This window comes from Cyprinodon tularosa, unplaced genomic scaffold (genome assembly GCF_016077235.1).
Source record: "Cyprinodon tularosa strain WSP-4 unplaced genomic scaffold, ASM1607723v1 ctg1, whole genome shotgun sequence".
NCBI lineage: Eukaryota > Metazoa > Chordata > Actinopteri > Cyprinodontiformes > Cyprinodontidae > Cyprinodon > Cyprinodon tularosa.
The window spans coordinates 2,717,265-2,742,818 of record NW_024037781.1 but is presented as its reverse complement, the minus strand read 5'-3'; the positions used below and the strand labels follow the sequence as shown (position 1 = coordinate 2,742,818).

Sequence of the window (25,554 nt, the reverse complement as noted above, 5' to 3'; positions counted from 1 at the left end):
TGGATTGGCACACTCATTCCTAAGCTATCACTTGGATGTGGACCAATGTTTCCCCCGATCAGCAGACAGCATTACAGCAAATAGAACGAGCCTCCGCTAGAGCTGAAAAACAATGCTGGTATGCAGATTACAGCCGAGGCGTCTGGCACCTCGTGCTAGTATGGCTGCGGCAAAGAATGTTTCTCTTAAAAACTCAATGCATGTCCTAATTGGACTAAAGTATCTCAGTTCTGTCCTCATTGACCAATACTTTTCAGATTCTTAGATTATCCCTCGTGTAATACATTTTTCTCCATGCCCAACAGTGTGAGACACATCCCAGCACACCAACAGCAACATCTTAGGTCTGGATTTTTATGAAAACCCTGAGGTGCAATAACTTTGCAGTCCAGATTGGACTAATGACTTCACACTGACGGCCTCATGCGAGCCTTGGTGGGCCTTATCGGGGGGCGCATGGAAAATACACTTAAAGTGGTGGGAAGTTCTCTGCAAATCCAGAGTTGATGCATGTGTATGTGTGAGTGTGTAAACAAGCAAGAGAGTTGCACCACGAGGAGCAGAGCAGGGAATGAAGCTAATACGGATGGGAGAGCTATTCAAGAGCAGTGTGGTTTTTGATCCCGCGACCTCTCCCAGCCGTGAGAACCTTCTTCAGAGTAAATGAGCGCTGCACGTACACCCGCATGCATCACGCTCGGCGCAAAGACAATAAAACTTAAGAGGAGAATGAAAATATCCCCCCATTCTTTTTTCTTAGGGAGTAATATCGCCATACCTTTCCACCAGTACAAGTGAACTCATGCCAAGTATGTAGCCTGCAAAGCACCCCCCTCCTACTTCACTTAAAATAAGTCAACCAAGTATGTTTTGGTTAGGATTTCATACCTGCCTGCTCTTCATTCACACTCAGTTTGAAGTTCTTGGGAAGACAAAAGGTTCCCCCGAGCCAATGATGGCAGCAGCAGGGGAGAAACTAGCTGCACTTCATTGCACCTTTTGTTGGAATTATTTAATCCTTAAAAGCTCCTGGGATAAAACTTCCTTTGCTTTCGCTTGGGTACCATGCCTTGCACTACATCTTCACATTTTTTCCCTTCACAGGCATAAATTTTATATATTCAATTTATGCAAATATACATCTAGAAAGTGTGGAGAGCTTCTTTGGTTCCACCTGTTTTACTCCGTTACTCCTTAATAAACTTGTCATTTTTTTTCTAACTTTTCTAGTATAAATTGCTGCAACTCTGATCTACTTTTCATTTTCCCTGTTAAACAGAAGCATACCAGCACCATGATGCTGCCCAGACACCTAACTAATAAAAAATATCAACCTGTAAAATGTAATCTCATTATACATCTAGCCATTAAAGAACATTAGCTAAGAAAATGGCATTGAAAAGATGAAGACACAAAGCATATAAGTTAGGGAGAAAAGTTTTGGAGCAATTTAATGCAAGTTTAGTTTAATATATGCCGAAGGTTAGGATAAAACAGATGTTTTATTTGATCAATTGCTGAAAAAAAGAGTATTGCACAAATACCATCTTACTATGTTCCTAAATAAATCATTTTAATGCATATGCAGGGTGCATTGCTGTGTAATTATGTCCAAATCAGGAGAATCCGTTACCAGGTACCTGGAGAGCTTGACCTCCTTTTCTAATCAGTTATTTTTAAATTAGAAAGCATCTTAAACATGTGAGCCTTTAACTGTGGAGGACTCCCCAGACCTAAAAGGTTAGAAGAGGATAGCAATGATGGCAGAAGCACCCAGGAGGTTTATGGTAACTTTGGAGGAGCAGCGGAGATTCACCGCTCAGGTGGGATTTTGGCTTTGATTGGAAAACTAGAAGCTGTGCAATCCACAATACATGGCTTCATGTGTAACGATGATTTTAAAGGTTTCCAGAAGCACTATAGTGGGGGACACAGCAAACATGGAAGGGATGCACTGGTCAGATGAAGAAAATTAAAAACTATAAATGCCTTTCAAATGAAATGCACAGTTCTCACAGTAAAGCATGGTGGTAGCAGCAAGATGCTAAGGGAATGTTTTTTTCTTTTAGAGGAGAAGTGAAGATAAGCTTGTCATGAAGGGTGCATTCATAAAAGCCGAAATAATACCACATTTTACAGATAAATAAAGTTTTCAGTGTAGTATGTGTGAAAGGGATAAAAGGAAAAAAAAGTGACAAATGTGGAAAAATTAAAGGAGAAACATATTGTTCCTTTGCATTTTACTGTATAAATAACCAAGTTTAAGTTTCACCATCTTGGTGTGTTTACCTCTGATTTCCACACAATATAGGCGTGAGGGCAGGATGGCTGCACTTTCCGTTGGAGCCACCTCCGCGGCGAGAAGAGCGCGCCGGTGCTCCCCGAAGGCGCAGCGCTGGATCCCCTCACCATAAACGGTAAATCCCCCGCGGTATTCCTTTTTGGGCGCTTGGCGATCTCGTAGTCGAAGTGGAAATTAGAGGATGGAGAAACGCATGTAGGTATCGAAGGAGAGGAGAGCGATGGTGTGATGGGTTCTTTCAGATTGGGGATCTTGGTGCGTAAAGCCAGCTTGGCATTCTGTGGCGCACCTGCGTCCGCAGCCGTAAACTGCCCATCGGTCCCGGTGCCGCAGTGCCGGATGATTGCAGGGTCCAGGCTGCGGGTTTGGCGCAGTCTCCTCTTGGCTATGGCTTTGGAAGCAGGGGATGAGCAGGAAAAGACGCTGTTCAGGAGTCCCTGCGCGGCTGACATGTCTCCCAAACTTTGGATCAGCCTCAACAACCTTCTAAAGCCTCCTCTGCAAAGGAAAAGGTTTTTAAACCTGCTCCATTAATAAGATAAAAGCTAATGAGGAGCTGGAGGCGATGCGTAAAGGGTGATCAACTTCTCCTCTCCTTTTTGCCTCGTTTTAGGAATGGGCGTGAGTATGTAGAGGGAGGTGGTAAAAAAAAAAAAAAAAAAAAAAACACAGTATATCTGCCAGCTTAAACCTTACTTCTGCAGTTGTAATTAAATAAATAATCTGATCGAAACCATTATCCACTGAAATCGGTCCATTAAATAATAAAATCTATATTATAACATATCTGGAGCTGATATAAAGCACTTTAGCTATAGAATTCATCAGCTGTCAGACAGGCAGTAAGTCGTGCACAGATGAAAATAGGAGTATTAATCCTCCTCTGTCAATAATCCACCTGTCTGGCAATAATAGGCCTATCAGGGGAAGCCTTCCTCCTTCTATTATTAGCCAGACAATATGTGTGCTATGGGATTATTGACTTCTACCTTTTTTATGTTGCATTTATGCTTTGTATGCATTGTAACCACAGTATTTAATTATTAGATGTTTGGTGGAGACCAAAACAGAAGTAAATGTGAATTGAAAAGTAATTTGGACATGATTTTTATTCTTTTATTTTATGAGTGAAAACATTTTGAAGAGTGGCAAACATTTGTATCCTCTGAGGTTCAAACTTTTGGCAGAGGTGCCTTACAGAATTTTACTACTCTGCAGAGTTTTTTGAATGTTTCTATGGAAGAGGATTAGGGCCACTGAAAAAATTTTTAAAAAGAATTCTGACTTTTTTCTCAGAATACTGACTTTAATCTCAGAATTCTGATTTTTTTCTCAGAATTCTGACTTTTTTCTCGTAATTCTAACTTTAATCTCAGAATTCTGACTTTTTTTTCAGAATTCTGACATTTTTATCGTAGAATTCTGATTTTTTTTCTCAGAATTCTGACTTTTTTTCTCGTAATTCTAACTTTAATCTTTGACTTTAATCTCAGAATTCTGACTATTTCCTCATAATTTCTGACTTTAATCTTATAATTTGGGCTTTTTTCCTCAGAATTCTGACGTTTTTTTTCTCAGAATTCAGATTTTAATCTCAGAATTTTGACTTTGTTTCAGAATACTGACTTTAATCTCAGAATTCTGACTATTTTCTATAGTTTCTGACTTTAATCTCAGAATTTTGGCTTTTTCCCTCAGAATTCTGACATTTTTTTCTCAGAATTCTGACCTTAATCTCAGAATACTGACATTTTTTTCTCAGAACTCTGACTTTTTTTTTTCCTTTTCCGTATGTTTCCCTTCTCCAGCCCACCTCAAACTATCACCTGAGGGTGAGTTGCATCCAAAATCTGCAGTGTAGTAGCCACGTGTTTAGTTCCATTCATTTTCCCATCTGCTCTACCTGAGTGTTTGAAAACGCCTCCTCACAACAAGACAACATTTAAAGAAACACCATTTACATTTTTTCTACAAAAAAAAAAAAAAATGCTTTTCAAAGTAAAATGCTGGGGAAAGTTCTCAGTCATCCAGGTCATAGTCATTCCAAACAAAATTTAAAGCAATCCGCAGGACTTGGTTTCTGAGTTTGATGTTTTGCTTCCCATCCATGAAGCTTTTTCAATTCAGAATGTCAGGAATAGTGTTGAGTTCGAGTAGCCCAACAAAGCCTTGTTTTTAAACAAAGCCTTGATTGGAAAAAAATCAAAACGTTCCAATTTGCATGTTTTCAAAACAAAAGCAAGCCTTTGTTGGACATTTTGAATAGAAAAAAAGCTTCCTGGATGGGAAGCTAAATGTCTTCAAACTTGAAAACCAAGTCCAATACATCGCTTTTACTTTTTTTTTTTTTTAAGTAAACTACATTCCTAATAAATACATTTGTTGTAGTAACATGATGAAATACGACTTCAAGTATAAATACTTTTGAAAGGCACTGCGGTAATGAACTGTGTGCCAGATGTTGCACAAAAGAGTTCATCAGCTTTAGTTTGTTAAAGTGAAATGGTACATGAAAAAGAAAGATTATATAGGTGTAGGGAAGCATGTGTGGCATGTGTGAAAAATGCTAAAAATGAGAAGAGACAGTAGGAGGCCCCCCCTGAGTTCAGGGCCCACTGATTAGTGGGCTCATGAAGCAGCACCACATGACACACGCGCATGCAAATAACACAGCATGACAAGACACTGATAACAACAGAGATAAATTTGACCCTTCTAAAAACAGTGTGTGGGAGGAGGTGAAATGCAGAAGCTGCAGATCTAGATCAACATTCTCTTGCATGGCATCAGAAAGAAAATAAGTTGGGGAAATATTTACCCCAGTTATCTTGCTCCTATATAAAGAGGGAGAGAAGAAACTGCAGTTAAAAAAAACATAAACCAACATCTAATGTCATCTTAAAGCAAAAAGATTATAAATTGTATTCAGTAGAATCAGGTCCATTCATATATTACAGTTCAGTCGTTTTAAAGTAATTTTAAAGGGCAAAAACAGTATGACTGAACAACATGTATATTAAAAACTCGGATACAGAAAGATCATATAGAAAAAGCAATGTTTTACACATTTATTGGGAGAAAAACATTGCAATAGGGTTAAGGTTCTTTTTTCTTTTGATATTGTCCACACGCTTTTCCGTAAAATACTGTCATCTGCTGGTTGGATTTTGAAATTTCAGTGGAGAGAAGGTTTTCCATGCTGCGTTCGCTTCTGCACGGATTTTTATGAGACATATACTAACGGCTGCGATAGTGACCGCTTCTGAGTTCAGTGCCTTATTAAAAAAAGCAAAAGCGAACTTATATTTGCATCTTTATTCATAAAAGGCATGTAAGTTGGCACATTATTTCAAATATTTGCGGTAACAATTGTAAGTGTAAGAATTCCGAAATGTCCGTGATGTAGCAGTAAAGCTTCACCCAGTATTCCACAACAGCGCCATCTTTCCAGAGGTTTGAAACTCCCTCGTAGGAAAGGAAAAGAAAGGGTTAAGGACGTTCAAGGATCCGATCGATGCCTTCTCTCTCACACGTCGCCATGAACAAATGAATTCGCGGGGAATTAAATACCAGTTTCACAAAGGAGAACGAGTCTTGTGCTTTGAACCCGACCCAACCAAGGCTAAAGTCTTGTATGACGCTAAGGTAAGGTTTTAACTAAGTGGATGCTTAAATCCTCTATAGATGGGTGATTTGCAGAAGAAACAAGGGGCTGTTTCGATAGGGTATCGGACCACGAGTGACCACAAAGGCGAATTAGGCCATAATAAGAAAAAACAGTCAGTTTAATATAACCGTTTCTCAATTACTTCTCTAGCTTCCGGGTGCGTTCGATTACGTTTATGGCTAAAGGATGTGTTTGCCGAAAAATAAGTAAACATAACAGTTTTTCATCGTTATTAGTCCAACTGACCATAATCTCCAACCATAAATTGTCCTAACACATTAACCGAGGTCTCTTTTTAATGAAAACCAGAATCGATACTTTAAATAACATAATGTGCACGGTGTTTTTACTTCTATTAAACGCCAGCAGATAATAAACAAACCCACCACGACTCGAAGCTAAATTCGATGTTAGCATTTTATTTTATTTTTTTTAGGTAGCTGCAAACGCTCATACTGTATTGCTGTAGTAGTGTAGTTGATATTTTTTAAATGTAACCTTATAGTTGTTTAAGAATAAGACAGGTTTATTGATATTTGTTTAACGGAAGGAGCTTAATCTCGCCTTTTGCTTAACTGAGCTAAAGTAGCTATCAGTTAGCATCAATTGCTAGCAGTCAATGAGTTAATGCAGCCTACAGCTTATTTATCATTTCATTCTGTTTAATATAGATACATTGATTGGGTTTAATGACAGAAATAGAAGCAATATTCTTAAATATCCTCCAGCGTTTATATGTTTATATATAGAATAGAATAGAAAATCCCTTTATTGTCCCACAATGAGGAAATTTTGGTGTTTACAGCAGCAAAAAGGTTATACAAAAAATTATGACCTTAGAAAAGTGGATAAGAATAGCATAATAGTGAGGAGTTAAAATTGAACAAATAAAATACTGTATTGTAAAGTGTTTATAACAATATGAAACTGAACCTGGGGAATAAAATAACCAATATACAGCTATGGCCAGTTTGACGGTAATGGATATTTGAAAACAACAGTAACATCAGAGATGTGCTAACATGTTTCTTTTTGTATACACTTGTGTGTACAACATGTCAAAATAAAATCAGTCTAAGTCTAAATGAGAGCAGCATGTTATTTATCTGACTAAAATCAGCATGAATGTTGCAACTTATTGAGGTTGTTGGGAACAGTGGTGGTTATAAAGTCCTACAGCTGCTGGCCTTCCTGATCAGCTTATCCAGCCACGTACTCACAGCTACAGACAAGCCACTGCTCCAACAGACAGCTCCATAGAAGATGGCTGATGCCACAACTGAGTCATAGAAGGTCTTTAGGAGCACCCCCTGCACTCCAAAAGAGTCTCCTCAGCAGGGAGAGTCTGCTCTGACACTTCTTATACAGAGCCTAGGTGTTGTGAGTCCAGTCCAATTTGTTATTCAGATGGTACTTATAAAAGTACACTATCTGAATGTCCGTTCCCTGGATGTTAACCAGTGTCAGTGGGGTGGATCTGCTTCTGTGAAAGTCCGCCAATAGCTCCTTGGTTTTCCCTGCATAAATCAGGAGGTGGTTCTGCTGGAACCAGACCACGAAGTTCTGGTGCATTGTCTGTATTCTGAGTCTTCCCCATCTGTCATGAATGTCTGCTGTGTCACGTCTGCTTGCTCGAGTGAGGCTTCACTTTTCACAAACAAGTTTGCACTTTTGAGACAGTTTTCTTCACATCTCAAGTTTAAACTGTCTAATTTACAAGTTTGCACTTTGTGTTTAATATGGCAGGAAAAAATAAAATACACTAGCATTTTTAAACAAGGTTGAGCCACTTTCATTATTGTAAAAACAGATCGAATCAAAATGAATCGATTTAGAACTGTATGAATCAAAATCGAATCGATTCACGACTTTGGCGAAAATACCCAGCACTATTTGGGAAAACCCCGAAACTACGACACTCCCTCTACAATCCATGACCTTCAAAATACGCTGCTCAAAAATAAAATAAAATAAAGGGAGCGCTCGAAATACACATCCTAGATCCGAATAATTGAATGTTGATGTCAATCAAATGCAATCAGTTTTGCTTCCTAAGTGGACAGTTTTAAAGTTATATTGTGTTGTCTACGTGCTCCCTTTATATTTTTGAGCTGTGAGCTATATCCCTGGAAAAGAAACTGAAAACAGCTTTGGAGAAAAGTATGCCTCCTTTTTGCATGTTTTTTATATATATTTTTTTTTTTTGCCAACAGCTGTACGACTATCTGAGCTTTAATTCTAACAGGAACCAACTCTGACTTTTCAAATTTCTCCCGCAGGTCCTTGATGTCTTGATCGGAACGGATGAACATGGGAGACGAGTCCCAAAGTACCTGATTCACTTCAGTGGTTGGAGCAGGAGGTGACAGTGCATCAAAATGTATTCGACATATCATAATTAGTATTTTTTTTTTTGTCTAAAAACTGTTTTCTGTCGTGTATGTATATATTTTTATTTATGGTCGCTTGGTGTAGCTGGGACCGCTGGGCTGCAGAGGACCATGTCCTAAGGGACACGGAGGAAAACCGCAAATTGCAACGTAAGCTGGCTCGCAAAGCTCTAGGGCGCATGTAAGTTTGTTTTTGTTTTTTTCTGCAGATCCAACTTTTCAGATATGTTTCTAGCTCCTGATTAGCTATGAAATAATCTAAAGGGTTGGTCAGATTGAATGGTTTCGTCCATCTGTGAGCGTTGGGTCTGATTTTTTTCTATTTGTTCTAACTGGTCTTGGTGAGAAGGAAGAGAAAGGGATGGACGAAGAGGCGTCGACGTCAGTCTGGTAACAAATCTTCTCTGAAGACTCTCCCTAAGGAGGAGGACAGCGATGACGCTTGTGAGAAACCTTCTGCCTCACCCGATTCTCTGCACCCCCCCTTCTCTGCAGTCATTTTAAAGCCTTTGTTTTGTTTTTGTTCCTTACAGGTTTGATTTCGACCTCGGACAGCAGTGACGGGGACGACTCGGACCCTGACTCTTCAAACAGTGGCGACAGCACCTTCTCAGAAGATATCAACAAAATGGTGACAAGTCCAAACAGCATTTTAAACTCCGTCTTTGAATTATAATTACTCACCTATTGATGATTTTCAAGGTTTTATGTGTTTTCTTTGATGTATGGAACGCTGTTTCATTCAAAAATAAAACCATCAAATACACAAATAAATAAATAAATGTAGCTTATAAATTTTTAAAAACATTCAATGGAAAACTGAATAAAAGGGTCAAAAAGGAAAACTCCATTATGAAGTGCATAAATAAATCTGGAGGTAAAGAAATAAGTCTTAATTGGAAGAAAATAAAAAAAAATTCTTTAAAAAATATGTATTTACTTTTACTTCATGGTTAGATATAGGCTAGACTAGGCTACTTCCACGCGCAATTAAAAAAAAAAAATTTTAAAGTGGGGAGGGCGGTTCTCTTAAAGCTACAGTGTGTAATTTTCAGCGACATCTAACGTCCAGGCTGCAGACTGCAGCAACATGAACATCTCCCCCCCACCGCTTCTCCCCCCCAACAGTACGGCGAGCGTTACGGGACAAAATGTCTTCCACGACGTCCGCATCACCTACCTTCTCAAGTGATGAGGTTTGTTTACATAGATAATTTTACAGATAGTATTTCATTAGTCTGTGTGTTCAGTACCGTCTCAGTTCATCTCTCTCAACTTGCCGTAGTTACTTTAGAGCGTAATGGGCGATCTCGCAATCGCTAGTTTGTTGGCTCTGCGCTGCTGTAGCGCAAAGATGTCTGCCTCCATGGCTGCGAGACCCGCTCCTATGTAATTATAAATAACGAATTCTAAGGCAACGCAAATATTAAGGTTAAGAGGCTGAGCTGATGATAAATAACATAGTTATGTATAATATATTACATTTCTGACTGTATATCCCTGTAATTATTACACACTGTAGCTTTAAAAAATACCTTTAATAGCATCTTTGTTCATGTATTTAATTATGAATGAAACAGGTTTCCGTATTGATGCTCTTATTTTCAATATGACAACATTCGTCGGGTTAATCATTTTATAAGGACAGTTCCTTACCAGATGGTTCGTGTTGTTTCAGAGGGTTGATTCAGACGTGAACGTGAAGAGGGAGTGCGAGGAGAAGGTCGTTCACGTGGACATCAACATCCCAGATGTTCTGAAGAAGAAACTCGAAGATGACTGCTTTTATATCAACAAGAGGAAGAAGGTACTGCTCCACTTCTCCTTTGTCTCCAGAAACCTTTTCTGTGCTGGCTGCCAGGATTGTTTTTTTTTTCTTTCTTTTTTTTTTTTGGTGCAGCTGGTCGTGGTCCCCTGTGAGACAAATGTCGTCCACATCCTGGAGTCCTACGTGAAGCACTTTGCTATCAACAAGGCCTTCATGGCCAATGAGCGCTACAGGCGTCAGCAGAATACCTTGCAGAGCAGCAGCCCGCAGCCGATCCCGCCGGAGAGGAGGTGAGGATCTGCAGCGGGAAATGTTTGGAAGCGACTGGAAGGAGCTGTCCTCGCTTATCTTCTTTTTTGTCGTTTTATGTTTTAATTTAGTGAGGAGCTTTGTAAGGAAATGGTTGATGGTCTGAGGATCACGTTCGACTTCACCTTACCCATGATCCTCCTCTACCCCTGCGAACAAGCTCAGTTTAAAAAAGTCAGCTCCTCTAGGCTCCTCCTCGCAGCCAATGAAACGTCTCCCAGCTCCAGCAGGTTGGCAGATTATGGAAGAACGTTTTTACTCTGAAGTTTATGCAGCAGACATCCAACTTTTTTTTTCCCTTTTTAATTTTTTTTAGTGCACAACGAGAACGTAGTCCAAGCCCACTGGCTCACAACCCCCCTACGCCTCAGTCCACAGACAGTCAGCCGGCGCTAAGCGACACCTCCGCCACCACGCCCACAGCTCCAGCCCCTACTGCAAAGCGTCGCCGCCACCCCGACATGGACTGCATCTCCTACCAGTCGCAATCCCTCAGACGGTCCACCAGGAACACGTCGGGAGGAGATCGACCCGCTGAAGGAAGCAGTGGAGGTGAGGGGAACCTGCGGAAACTGTTTCTCATTTTTCTGATCAAGATTTCAGATTTAAATTTTTTTTTATGTATTAATGCAACACTCTAACAGGTGGAGGGAGTGCGACGGCCTCTCCGCAGCTCAAGCGGCGTCAGGTCGACACGTCACAACCCAAGTTCTTCCTCAGCCTCGAAAAAAGTAAGATTTTGTTTTATACAAATAAACTTTTTTGATTTAGAGTGGAACAATCAGTTGCTAATTATTTGTAATAAAGAGTTTACAACCCTCAGAAGAACACCTTTCCTGAAGTTAAAACAGATGAGAATTTATTCATCTTTAGTTGAATTCTAAAATAGATCATGTATATTTTATGATGGGGGTGTACAGGTCTCTTGGTAACAGTAACCAGGGGTTGTAGTAAACAGTTTAGTCCAGTAGATGTCAGTATCCTCCATTAGTTTTCCCCCTCCAAGGAAAGCAGTGAAACATCTGTGCTAATGCAGTGGGGATTGCTGAAATCCAGATTTTCCCCCCCCTCCTCCGTTTACCCAGAAACACCGATCCACAGCGGCTCATCGTCCCCGTTGCCGTTGACGCCGAGCAAAGAGAGGAGCAGGCCGTTCTACGGCCTGGAGAGCCGGAGAAACAATGAGCTCAATGAGGTGATTAAACAAGAGTTGTTTTCTACAGTATGCCGTCCAGTTTCTAGTTAGTAGGACGGTCGGCCATATTTAACAGAGCTTAGAGTGAACTTCCTAATTTTCTATCATATGAGAAATTTCTGAAGATGGATCCCTCGTTTATTATAGGATGATCTCAAACAGAGAAATACAACCTGATTTGTCTTCTCAATTTAAATAACTCTCTCTGTACATACTTTTTTTTTTAATCGTTATTTTGCTACTTGGAATAATCAAATATGTTTCACTAATAACCACTGTTCCAAAAAAAAAAAAAAAACGTTCTATTTGAATCAGGTTCTGAGCTGGAAGCTGACACCTGATAACTACCCGCTTAACGACCAGCCTCCTCCGCCTTCTTACCTGTACGGATCCCAGCACCTCCTACGGCTTTTTGGTCTGTTTTCATCGTCACAGCATCATCTGTCTGACTCCCCGACTGTTTCAGAGACAAAATATTCAAATCCTGTTTTTATTTCTTTATTTTTCTGTCCATCCAGTGAAGCTGCCAGAGATCCTGGGCAAAATGCAGATCCCTGAACGGAATCTCAGAGCCCTAATCAAACATCTGGAGCTCTTCCTGAGGTATTGATCATCTTCTAGAATAAACAGTAGAATCACGGTGAGATGATTGAAATGTTTTAGAGGAACATTAGAGTAAGGGCGTAGCTTTAGATTGAAATCCCAGGAGATTTGATTTGAAGTGTTTAGTTTAGAAAAAAAGCCTTACTCTAGGAAGTCTCCTTTACAGGAGGTAGTTGCAGTACCATTGTGAAGGAGGTGCCAGAGATCCATAATATTCTATCCAAAACAGGGGAGGAGTCTGTCGATGTGCATGCTGTAGGTTTGAAGGAGAACTCCCGTTAGAGGGAGGGAGATGAGTGGGCGTTACACAAGCACGGGAGTCTAATCTTTAAATCCTCACTAGCAATCTTTAGGGATTTAGGTCTTTTATTCTCTAATCAAACCCAAACAATACCCTCTCCTGTCAGCAGGCGGCGGTATAGAGCCAAATATTTGCCTCCTTGTTATCCCATCATCATCTGATACCATTTTTATTTATTTCTTCGCCTTCCATGTTCCACAAACAGTTGCAGAATTGGTTGTGGCTTTCTTCTATGCATGTGGAATACAGATAACTGAGGCCTGAGCAGTTTCCCATGGGTACATGGTCTTTTGCAGCATCTCTGACTGGATCAGTCAACTGCACGATAAACACAGTCAACCAGATCTTAAAGACGAATGGATTGTTACCCATACTGTGTCTAATCATCAATCATATTATCCTTTTTTTATTTTAGGTGTTTAATAGATTGAAATTAAATAGAAAAAAAAAACTTTGGAAAACATCTTTTTATATGGATCTTTTAAGTGTAAAAAAAAATAGCAAGTTTTATTTTAAACATATAAAATTGTTAAAAATTAATAAATTTATATTTAAAAAAAAAGTATTTATCTTATTTGTATATTTTAAGTATATAAAAAAGTAAACAATCATAAATTGTGTTTTAAATGTCTAAAATAGTAAAAAATAATATATATAAAAAAAATTTTTATCTTTTTATCTGTATAATTTAAGTAATATAAAAGTAAGTAAGTAAATCATAAATGGTCTTTTAAATGTCTAAAATTGTTAAAAATTAATATATTTATGTTATAAATATTTTTTTATTTATCGTATTTGTATATATTAAGTATATAAAAAATATAAACAATCATAAATAGTCTTTTAACTGTAGAAATCTGTTAAAAGTCATTTATTTTTTTTTTTATTTATCTTTATATATTTTAAGCATATAAAAAAGTGTAAACAATCATAAATAGTTTTTTAAACGTCTAAAATACTTAAAAATCAATAAATTTATATTCATTGTTTTTATCTTTTTATCTGTATAATTTAAGTATATATAAAAGTATAACCAATCATAAATGGTCTTTTAAATCTCTAAAATAGTTAAAAATGCTTATATTTACATTAGAAATGGTTTTATTTATCTTATTTGCATATATTAAGTATATAAACAATCATAAATTATCTTTTAAATGTCTTAAATAGTTAAAAATGTATATATTTATATTAAAAATGTTTTTATTTATCTTAATTGTATATATTTAGTATAGAAAAAATATAAACAATCATAAATGGTCTTTTTAAATGTATAAATCTGTTAAAAATGTATATATTTATATTAAAACATTTTTTATTTTTGTTCTTATTTGTATATTTTAAGTATACAAAAAAGTGTTAACAATCATAAATTGTGTTTTAAACATCTAAAATCGATACAAATTAATTAATTAATTAAAAATGGTTTTATCTTTTTATTTTTATGATTTAAGTATAAAAAAAAGTATAAAACAATCATAAATTGGTCTTTTAAATGTCTAAAATTGTTAAAAATGTACATATTTATATTCAAAATGTTTTTAATGATCTTTTTATATGTATACCTTAAGTATATAAAAAAGTGTAAACATATAATATATGTATAGCATAAACGGTTTTTTAAATGTCTGAAATTCTTAGGAATCAATATGTGAAATAAAAATAATAAAAAATAACAATAAAAAAGGAATCAATATGTATGTATTTAAAAAAACTGTTATTTAAAAAGTATTTATTTTATTGCTATAATTTTTAAGCTTCTTAATGTATTTGTTTATAGAATTGAAATTCTTGTCCATATAAATATGGCCACCATGTTGTAGACTCAGCAGGTCGCTGGCCATGCTCTTTGACTCGACCCTTTTGGGAAAGACTCCTGTTTTTTTTTTACTCTGTAATCAGCCTTGGGGCAGATTGTGCCGAGTGGGCAAAAACTGATTGATGTCCCAGAGACGGATGCACAGTGCATGCTGGGATTTGGCCACAGCTGATCTCCTCGCTCTCTCCCTTCCTCGCCATAAGAATGATTGCGATTAAGTCTGTGGTTTGGTGTGCATTAACGTGTCAAATGCAGATGGAATACAGTTTAGAAACATGCTTTATTTTGATACTCTCCTAACATAAATCTCCCCAGAAATCCATTCTTATTGAATATTTGTCTGGAAGTAATGGGTTAAGGATCAGCCTTGACTGTTGACTGAATGATAAGTAGAACCTGCTGCTGCTGACCTTTACCTTCTGCTCCAACATCTCGACATTCACTCTTTATAAGTTTTCCTCTGATGAGGATAATTTGTTTGCATTGAGATTAGAAAGGCTGGTGGAGCTAAGATGAGATGGCAAGATTTAGAGGATTTGGCCAAGTAGCGGATACTAAGAAGATTCCGGATTAGTTTCCCCTCCCCGCTGCTGATTAGATGGGAAGAGGAAGGAGGAGTTTTTTTATTTTATTTTATTTTTTTAGTTTTTTTTTTGCTGCAACTGCTCGTCAGTCATTCTCATACCCACTCTGTGTCGTTGGGTCGTCTATAAAATAAAAGCAAGGGGGATTGGATTTAATGTTTATAGGAATGAGTCATGGGTTATCCAGGATGGTTGGTGTGAACTGGAACGTGTGGCCGGCCTGTTTATTACGCTAATAAATGCTCATAATGAATATTTAATGTCAGAACCAGTCGGAATATCTCACCAGTTTTCCCTCTACTTGTACCTCCCTGTTTCCCGACAAATTCTCTCAGGTTTCTGGCAGAGTTCCACGAGGATTTTTTCCCAGAGTCTGCATACGTGTCTGCGTCAGAAGCTCACTACAGCATGAAACAACCAAGACCGGCTTATTAAAGGAGACACGGACAGTTTGTTTTTTTCTTTCTCTAAGCAGAAGTTCCCGCTTCTATGTTCCTCTTCCTCTCTAACATGCGTTTTCTTTCTGCTGCCTTGCGGGTCCAGTTACTTCCATATCTCCCCAGCATGCAGGACTACAATCTTCTGCTTAGCGTTAACGTGGAATGCATGCTGATTTCTATCAGGGCCAATCTGCCGAACTTCGTGGTTCTTTTCTTAAATTCTGTTGCAGTTTTTCCTCTTTTTTTAAACTTTCCTGCCACGTGTAGGTTTTTGAAGATTGTCTCCTATTCGATTAAGAATGGAGGATAAAAAAAAAGTCCTGTGTGAAGAGGATTGTACGCCTGTTTGGAAGCTAAGAACTTTCCAAAGACTGACTTCCTCCGCTTCTCAGTGCTCCACAGTACCGCCTGACGGCAACAGAACTATCTGTTTCTATGCTTCCTTTGCTCCTCTGCAGTTTCTAACGTCGGCTCTTGAGTGTCGTCGTTCTCCCCTAGAAATTTCACCTACTTCGAATGTGTGGCTGTTTGTTGCAATTTGTTAAAAGCCAGTTTTATTTCACTTGACATCATTTGTGGTCTGTTTAAAGGAGCACTAACTCTGCCATAAGTCACTTCACTTAATTGAATATGATTAAACTAATTAGCAAAAAAAATTTAAGAACTATTTCTACATACTCGTCCATTCCGGATGTATTCTAAATGATCACCTCGTCCAAAATTCTTCCAGCGCATCTTTATGCTATTAATTCGTCTCTAAATGTAATTCAGCTGCTTTAAAAGGACCTCAGACTTGAAACGTTTATTTTGAAAAAGTTATAAAACATGTTGGGCAATTTTTTTTTTTTCATTTCCTTGGAGTGAGTTGTTTCCCTGTTGTTCTTTGTCAAAAAATAAAAGAATAAATAAATAAAAAAGTAACTATTTTTCCAAGTTGTCGCCTCTTCTATACATACATGCATGCATACATGGAGTGAGTATGGAATATGGAGTCCTAAGGGAGTCATCTTAGGTTCCCTTTATTTTTTTTTGCATGAAAATTACGATAGTGAGTTAGTTTAGCCTCATCTGAGATCCTGTTTGAATAAAATAAAACATTTTGGTTGGACTTTACAGAAATTGTCCCATTGCAACTTTTCAGGCTTAAATAAAGAAGGAACCTTAAAGGTATATTGGAGGATGTTCAATTCCAGGTGGATCATTAAAATAATTGGTCCTCCTAATTGTCAATCATACTGGCCGTCCTATATCCCTACGTCCTCGTCCCCATTTTTACTTGCAGTCGGTGAGTCTGACATGGTGGTAAAATTATAAAACTTTTAGAAAGTAAGCTTGTATGAGTGATGCAAACAGCAACTTTTAAACAGCGTGCAGTCTGCACAAGGAGAAATGGGCTCGTGCATGCTCTTGCACGTGTTTAATAGGCATTCCCTCTGGAGTGGGTACAGGGTTGTGCATGTGCAGTGGAGAATTGCGGGGTATTTCCAAAAATTCCTGAAAATCTTCCACTATACAGCTCTCTATGTAGCAGCGTAACGTCACCAAAACCAAGGGGAGCTTGGACCATGAACATAAAGCCTCTCTTATTAAGTCCTTAAACGGAGGTGGGTTTTTCCCCATATAATGTGGTGTGGATTGTTTTAGTTAGAAAAAGCAGAAAAGTGCAATAAGCTTGTGTTTGGTGCACATTTATTCAAACTTATATCCTTGTAATATGGTATCTCGAGTGAAATTTCCTACCTCAACCTAACAGGTTCTCCAATTCCTTCCCATTCAGGACATATTATGTTTCCACCATTTTCAGATGACGGCATCGATTTTCTTTTTTTAATCAAACTTTTCTCTAAACTTTGGCTAGGGGATACCATAACTTTAATTTATTTTCCTCTAAATATATAGGATGTAAAATTTGAGTGTGTGTAATGTGGGAAATTTTTTTATAAATGATGGCTTTATGAAAGTGGATTTCTTTCAATGGATGTACATCACAGGAACTGAATTTCTTTTCCAATATATCAACGGATTGGTTTTGATTGCTAATATGTTCACCACTTTTAACTTGAGATAAGGTGTATCTTTATGTGACACATATGAACAATAATCCAACATGCCGCAACCTCTTGATTAGTCAAAAAGAAGCATTTTGATACCATATTTCCAGCATTTTTCAAGTTTAGCAATAAAATCTAATACACATTTTGACAACTTTTAGTGACACACACATTTATCTTTAATGTTACTGTACCAGGTAATGGATATATGTTCATCTTAATGGGCGCAGATGAATATAATCCAAAGGTCAATACCAAGTAGAACTTAGATATCACTGAAATAAGATACGCACTCTTTATTTTTTAGCACCTTCCCTGCCTAAAGAGCTGCCCGCTTTTTTCCCCAACTCATTGCACCTGTGGGGAAACTGGCAAACATGTTCTTCTCGCATCAGAGGTCTAATTGGTTTTAGTGGTGAACCTTAATTGCATTTTGGATCAGCCTTCTTGTAATGAACCGCGTATCAGTGCAACCCAAGACGGCGCCCTCCCACGTGCTGCTATCGCATAGCCACAGGAGCCGCAAGTGCAATTCTCTGCATGCATCTTGGATCGATTTCCTAGCCCTGGTTATCACTATCAGGTTACCGCCTAATTTAATTTTTGTGGGGCAAAAATGGAATTTAATGAGATGTGAGCCGTTGGCTCTCGAGTGTTTGCCCCTACGGTCCTCAGCAGCGGTTTCCTGTTTTTCTGTCCCGCTCTCTCTTCTTCTTTAGTCTGAGTGGTTCATCCTTTGAATTCATATCATAGTCTCATCTCTCAAATGTTCATTCTTATTGGTTCTTTGTGGTTGTTTAGCCTTTCTCTCTTGGCTGATCACTAAAAGTATATCCCGACTCATCCACAGGCTCATGGCTCTACATTTCCCAATGAGCTCTCTCAATGTCCCGACCTCAAGTTTATGTCCCTTGTTTCTAGCTGGTTTTGTCTCGCTCTTTCCGTCATGGATTCCAAACACAGATTTTTCGAGGAGTGGGTAGACACCAGCTCCTCTTTCTCCTCCGACTCATCCTGGACATCGTTTGACCTCAGCACTGACCTCACATCAATCAGCTCTGACATATCTGCGACGGCTCCTGACAGACCTCTCGAAGACCGGCTGCCATCGAAGTGCCGACCACTTGAAACCAAAAGGCGGACCTTGAAAGCCGAATGGAGGGAGACGTCGTTTCTCAACGAGTAAGTGAAAAAAGGGATCCTCCAAATGAGCTTAAAAGATGAGGCTTTTTGACTTCTAGTAATGTTTAAACTTAGATCAGTGGGGTGCTGTAAATATACCAATGAGCTTGGCTGGATGAAGATCTAATGCTGGTGGAATTGGGTGAAGTTTCCAGCTCATTTTATGATAATCTGTTCCATCAGACTTTAATCACAAGAGCTTCTATAATGGCAATGTGATTCCCTGTAGCGGGACGGCGAGAGCGGACAAAACAAAGCCCCGCATTAGTTTAGATTGAGGCTATAAATCACAGCTCCTCCTAGAAAGTCCACAGAGAATGTCTGGGAAAACTAAGGATATTATTCACATGCTTTTAGCTCTTCTTTCTCATTTCCTTTTATTTTGCAACCCACCATCAAGCTACAAGAATCTGGTAGGTGGTTTACATTTCTAAGAAAAGTTTACATCAGGGCAGAGGAATTGCTTGCCTCAGGTAATATTCAGTCCAACCAGAGACGTACTTTCAATGTTTGAAATTGTTCTAAGATTCTTTTGAATAAACAAACTCTGATAATTTAAGTGCCTCATGTTTGATACATGAATTTTATAGGCCTCTAAATCATCAATGGGGTATTTTCATTCTTAAAAACCCATAATAAAACAATCAAATATAGTGAATGGAAAATCTGCAATAAATTTCCTAATGTATCACAAATTATACAGATAATTATTTGGATAAGCCTTTTCAAAATAGTTTTTCATTTGTCAGACTGTTCAATTCTACCTTGAAAATATTGGCATTTTCTGACACTTCTTATTTCATGGTTTAGGCCTTAGAAGCCTTTATTGATTACAATTTGTAATAACTGAATTGAAATACAATAAAGTTTTTATGTGAGAAGATGTGGTAGCCTGAGGAATGAGATAGTTTTCTATATTCCAGTGCAATTTTCAATCCAAAGTGCAATAGCTAGATTTTATTGGTAATTTCAAGCGAAACTTCCATGAATTGGAAATTGATTAAGGGTTTCAAACTCAGTTTAATTGAATTCATCTTCATCAGAATGTTTCATAATGTCTCACATCTGTTGGAAAGAAAGAAAATACTTTGAAGAAGCTATCTTTTTCATAAATAAATAAAACATTTGTTTGCTACTGACTCTTTCCAATTATATAGAATAAACTGATTTCAGCTGAAATAAGATGGACAGGAATTTGTAACCAGTAGAGACAATGAAATAATAAATTAATAATGAGGTAAGGTGTTAATAGCTGATTAGGCCAATAAACATAAATAAATAGGAAATAATTTCTAAGTATTAAGTGCTAAATAAAATGGGAATGGACTCCAACTTACGGTAAGTCACTGTTGTCTACCTGATTAAGCTACGTTTTTTTTTTAATAGCTTCTATTCTCAGAAACCTAAAGACGGCGTCTGATGGATAACATCCTCATGACTCATGGCATTTCAGTAAGTTAGGATTGTTTGTCTTAACGGAAAAATACAGTTTCTGGATGCAAGTGTTATGAGTAGCTGCTGAGTTATCAAGCAGTTGAATACCATAGTGAGTATATTTTTTGTGTGCATTGAGGCAGACATTTGGGGAAACTTTAAAGTCAAAGCAGTTAGATTTCTTCCTTGCTTTTCATTATCATTTTTATTGTGCTTGAAAGCAAAGATAAAACACATTGTAAGTCAAACAGAGCAAAACTTTGGAACTGTTTTGTCAGCACGGCATAATATCACATAGATTAGTTGCTATTTGTGAAAAAGTCGTTTTAACTCAGCATTGGTTGTAACCAAGTTTATTAGTCATTGCTTGTGAATTCCAATAGAGAATGTAATGAATTAATTGTTTAAGCAAAACACGGATCTATGACAACTGGGAATTAGCCATGCATTGCATCACTTGTGTCTTAGACTTCAGAGTAAGGACAGAGATATGAATAATGAAGATACAGTGGCTTTAAACTGTATAAATACTCCTTAAACCTTTTCATATTTTGACTCATTACAAAAAAAATAAATAAAAAAATAAACCTTCTTTATTGGATTCATATGTGGAAGACAACACAAAGTGGTATGAGATTTGGAAATAAAATTATACATGATTTCTTGGTTGTTGTTTTACAAATAAAAACTGAAAGGTGTGATGTGCAGAAGGATGTATCCCCTTTTTTCTGAGTGCAATCAATGGCCATCAGAAATTGATGATTGCTGATGACTTAAAAGTCTATTTGTGTTTTATCTAGTCCCCTTGAATATTCCGTTTCTCCTAGATGGCCTGAGAGGACGGTAAAGAGAATATTGGAAAGCAAATATTACCATGAAGTCCAACGAACAGGGATAAAACTGTTGAGAATTTTAAAGCAGGCTTAGGCTATAAACAGATTTCAAAGCTTTGAATATCTCAAAGAGCACTGTTCAGTCCATTATGTTGAAATGGAGAGTACGGCTGAAATGTAAACTTACCAAGGCAAGACCGTCTGCCTAAAACTTGTAGTCCTAGAAAGATTGCATTAAAACATTATTATCGCTGTTATCTTACTCTTGCTTTTGGAACATAATAAAACATTTGAAATGATCAGAAAGTATCAAAGACCCAATATGTTTCACTGAAAATGCTTCTCCTGTCTGATAACTCTGTTGATCTTGGTTTTTCAAAGCTGAAGTGTCTCTAATGTTCTGAAAAGTTCAACATGTCCAGCCTATGTTCTTCATAAATCTTTGAATGGATAGCCTATCCGGGAGACTAGCTGTTTCCTTTTTTGCTGCCTGATGGTTCTTCTAGTCTATGACCTCTGGCTCCGACTTACTCCGACTTAGATGATGCAGATGGTCTGTTTTGCAGCATTCTGGTTTTGGTAGTAGCCTGCAGGTCTACTTAACTTTGCACAATCTGAAGAGTGTAGACCCCATCCTGCAGAGATAACCATTCAGGAGGTCTTCCCATTGTCGTCTTCTCTGTTGAGACAAATGTACGGTAGGTAGACGTCTCATTGCCTTCATAGCATGGATAGGGGCCTGCAAAAACGTCTGTGAACATTGTTCTACCAATATTCAGTGTTGATATCCTTGTTTATGACACCTATGCCATTTGGGCACAGTCTCATAATTCAGTCTCATTATTCCAGCACCACTGTGTTCATTCCGTTAGGTTAGTTCTCACAGAAGTCACGGTTACTCTCAAGAATCTTACAACTTTCCTTAATAGGATTTAGCACTTCTAATGGTGCCTTCCCACTGAAATTAATGGTTTTCAAACATGGCTTGATCCACTACGATCCGCATTTGGATCCTTTCCCATTTGGTCTTACCCCCGCTGCTGGGTAAGCATTGATGATGTCATTGGTGCAAAAGAAATGTAAACAAAAGTAAACAATGGAGAGCAACATGGAAGGGAGCCAGGGCATAGTCAGTGTGCTTTATTGTTTCACTCTTTTATCCATCTAAATCTCTCGTTCCAGTTCTTTACCATGTTTATCAAATGCAAATTAGTTGTTTTGGCTTGTTTTATGACATTACGAATGTTGTTACGTACCTTATGTTGCGATCAAGGGTATCTTGTAAATTATTAGGTCAACTTGTGTCTGGTGTTCCCTTTGTATGCTAATCGGAGCCGAGTCACTATAAGGTGATTTTAACCCCCGTGGCTTGCTGGATCGTTTGACGCAGGTCGGCGCAGATATGTTAGCCATTGCTGTCTGCCACTAAAAGCTGATTGTTCGTAGGTTTAAACTCATTTTTTTTGTCAATAGAGAAGGGGTACAAGAAAATTATTTGCTTACAGGTTATATTTCTAGATTTAAGTATATATATTTTTAATATTTCCATATTTACCTTGCACTTTTCTGAATTGGCAGTTAGCTTTGGTGTAAAAGCTGCATTTCTCTGAAGTCACTTTGCTTTCTAGGTAAATATGGTTAGATTCCTGGAGGGCACTTTTCATGACTTACATGTTACTGTCCTGGGCTTGAGCTTGTTTTTACCTACATTGATCCTATGACACAATTGGACTTTTCGTTAAAAAGAATAATCCTGCTCTTGTCTTTTATCCTCTTAATAAAAAGACATACAGACAAAAAGGGCAAGTGAATTCATGTTGTGATGTTTACATGTTTTTTTTCTGCTCTCCACTGGGATATTAGTTCCAGTAGTCGGCATAGACGGGTTTTTTTTGTTGCTGCTTTAATCTCACGCTGCCATTGCTGTTATAATTTATAATCATTGATTTTTTTCTCTAACATACAAGCCTGCACAGACATTTAAAGTAAACTATGTTTGTGTTGCTGTTGCCTATATTTTTAAGCTTGAAGTCTAAATATAAATCACCAAGATCTCTTGAGATAATGTGCACATTGCTGTGAAAAAGTGTTGAAATGTTGCTTCAGCTTTTAATTTTTTGTCAAATTTGGACTTTTAACATCATTGCCAGGGTCCAGATCTGGACCCACCTGCTCTCTAATCCGGACCCAACCTGATAAAATGAACACCCATAAAGTTGGCACGCATCTGTTTCTGCATACATTTATCCTCATTCTGCAAGCTGTGTGATCTTCCTGATGAAGCTGCATGTGGGGCGGGGAGGTCCTCCCAGGATTGTTCCTTCTGTTCGATGACACTCCGCTGATGTGTGAGTGCTTTCATGTAGGTACGCGTGTGTGCATGTGTTTGAATGGAGTTTATCCCTGCTGGCCCAGATGCCCCGGCTAAATCCATCACCAGCGGCGCTGCACAGCATTGCTAAGCTGGAACATTTGGCACCAAACTAGAAATGAAAAAAAAAAAAACACGCACACACTGTGACATACACAAACACGCACTGAGAAAATTGAGTTTAAGGATTTTTTTTTTTTTAAGAGATTCAGAGTTGTTGGATTTTTTTTGCAGTGGAAGAGTTACTCTGTGAGCAGGACAGCAGCTTTTTCTCCAATGTTCTGAATCTTTTAGCATTAGTGGGGCTGGGGCTTCCATCCCACTCACATCGACCCATTATTCCTTCATTGCCTGGAAGAAACGATGGAGTCGTGTGATGATGATGATGAACTGGGAATGTTAACAGCTTTCCAGTAAGTTACCATGTACATGTTGTTTTTTTGGCTTATTTGTGACGTGCTCAGTACCACCTAGCTGGGAGTTTGCATGCCATTTAGTTTGGCATTTGTCATTGAAACCATTATAACATCTAGAGATACTTTTGGGAGTCCATTGTTAGATTTTTTTTTAATTTTGATCTGAAATATATCTGAATCTAATTTTTTTCCCCAAACTTTAAGATTCCTTATGAATTTACCATAATGCAAAATTAGCATAAGGAAGTTTATTTTCTAAATGATTAATGCATTTTAATTAGTGTTTTGATGCCACACTTTCTAACAATTTCTTAATTCTAAAATCAGGAAAGTATCATAATCCAATTAATTGATTGTAAAATTTGCCGCTTTTGCCACTATCCTAGTTAAGTGTGAGTTGATTAAAAACATAGACACACTGTAAGAAATCCATCAATTCTTCAATAGTCTTGTCCCATGTACATTAACATTGTATTATTATCATTAAATCTAAGAATCAGCAGATGAGATAGTATCATGAATTGACCATAATTTTAGTGGAGGAGATAGACAAGCTTTATTTCATCAAAATGAAAAATAGAGTAAATAATGTTGAAAAGAATAAAGCGGAGAATGCTCTTAAGAGGTTTGAGATTGGCTTTTAAAAATGCCATTTTAATGTGGCCATAGAAAGACCATTCTTCTTCGTCCCCCCAGCAGAAACAGCAATCAGTGCTCCACCGATCTGTCTGGGTACAGACTCCTGATACTCAATGGTCCTCCTTCCCTAGCCAGCAGTTAGCTTCTAGAGCCTAGCCTTGGCCCGCCACCGCCTCTTCTTGCTATTTATGATATGGGATTCTCTGATATACGATCCTCCTCATGGTCAGTAACAGTTTTCCTGATGGACTTATCTGATCTGTTTTGATCCTCAGCAGTTGATATCTATAACTAGCCTTGGTCAGTTGTAGCCTGTCCATTACCTTCAGCACTCCGTTTTTCTGGCTGACTTATCCGACCTACGGGCGTCTTGCTTCAGTCCTCCGCGGTTAACTTGCCTAGGTCAGTCATGACCTCTTCACTGCTTTCAGTGTGCTGTTCGTGCAGGGCAGGCTTCTCCAACCTACTGCTATACTCCTTTGCTGTCTTCCTGAACTATCCCTGTGGTTCCTTGACTCCAGAGGGGCATGCAGCTGGCATCCCATTTATGGAGCTTTCTCAATGGATGTTCTCAGACTGATCTCCCACTGCTGTCGGAGCTCCAGGATGTTGCTCACTTTACCTTTATTGTCCAGGTTATTTGTCCCCCTATTTTTAGTACTCTGACCAAAACAAACATGGACCAAGCGCAGGAGAAGGTAGTTTACATGTATGATTTTAAACTAGTTGTCTGTATTGGACACAACAGGGATCTCTACAGTCAGTGTGTCGGACCGATTAATTTGTCGGACTAATTAATCGATAAGTCTGTTAGCTCTACATTGCCATAGCATGAAGATGTCTGCCGCCATACAAATGTAACCCGCTCCTGTGTAATTATAAATTTCAATTTCTAAGCTAACACAAACGTAAAGGTTGAGACTTGCAGTTCATAGCTGATGATAAATAACATTCTTATGTGTAATAATTTATGTTTCTATCAGTTATTCCCTGAAATTATTATTACACTGTAGCTTTAAAACAAATTGCTGGTAAGAATTTAACTCGTACCTACTTACTTTTGGTCCAAGCTATAAGGTTGCCACCTCTTTATTTAAATACTAGCTTAGATTTTGCATAAGTATAGTTAAACATCTGCCAACGACTGCTGAATGGCTTCTGCTTGGTGCTGCATTATATCTTTTTTTTTTTAGGTAACCAATAAGTTGACCTGCAGATTAGTGGTTCAACAGGTTAATCAGGCCTCTTCA

At 37.9% G+C, this 25,554-nt stretch overlaps 3 protein-coding genes across 4 annotated transcripts in view; 2 read left to right on the top strand and 1 right to left on the bottom strand.

Moving 5' to 3' along the window:
- LOC119784352 (rho GTPase-activating protein 6) overlaps window positions 1–2,859 on the bottom strand; it is a 99,568-nt gene extending 96,709 nt beyond the window's left edge. Inside the window, exon 1 of the mRNA XM_038286391.1 lies at window positions 2,290–2,859. Within this exon, the coding sequence (XP_038142319.1) occupies window positions 2,290–2,754 (465 nt within the window). The 5' untranslated portion in view covers window positions 2,755–2,859. The remainder of the gene's footprint in view (window positions 1–2,289) is intronic.
- A 2,862-nt stretch (window positions 2,860–5,721) lies between these two features.
- Window positions 5,722–16,074, top strand: LOC119784269 (male-specific lethal 3 homolog). Its single transcript, XM_038286277.1, has 14 exons — window positions 5,722–5,947; window positions 8,249–8,331; window positions 8,445–8,540; window positions 8,709–8,803; window positions 8,893–8,990; window positions 10,038–10,166; window positions 10,260–10,417; window positions 10,508–10,666; window positions 10,753–10,988; window positions 11,081–11,167; window positions 11,522–11,631; window positions 11,947–12,046; window positions 12,150–12,234; window positions 15,274–16,074. Exons 1-14 carry the CDS (start codon window positions 5,849–5,851, stop codon window positions 15,371–15,373), a joined length of 1,635 nt encoding a protein of 544 aa, XP_038142205.1. The 5' UTR covers window positions 5,722–5,848; the 3' UTR covers window positions 15,374–16,074.
- A 2,097-nt stretch (window positions 16,075–18,171) lies between these two features.
- LOC119784033 (FERM and PDZ domain-containing protein 4-like) overlaps window positions 18,172–25,554 on the top strand; it is a 92,431-nt gene continuing 85,048 nt past the window's right edge. Inside the window, exon 1 of one of the 2 annotated variants that reach the window (XM_038285917.1) lies at window positions 18,172–18,611. In XM_038285917.1, coding sequence (XP_038141845.1) covers window positions 18,334–18,611 — 278 coding nt within the window. In that variant the 5' untranslated portion in view covers window positions 18,172–18,333. Of the gene's footprint in view, window positions 18,612–23,494; window positions 23,663–25,554 lie in introns of those variants that run through there. The other variant, XM_038286086.1, reaches the window with a different exon arrangement.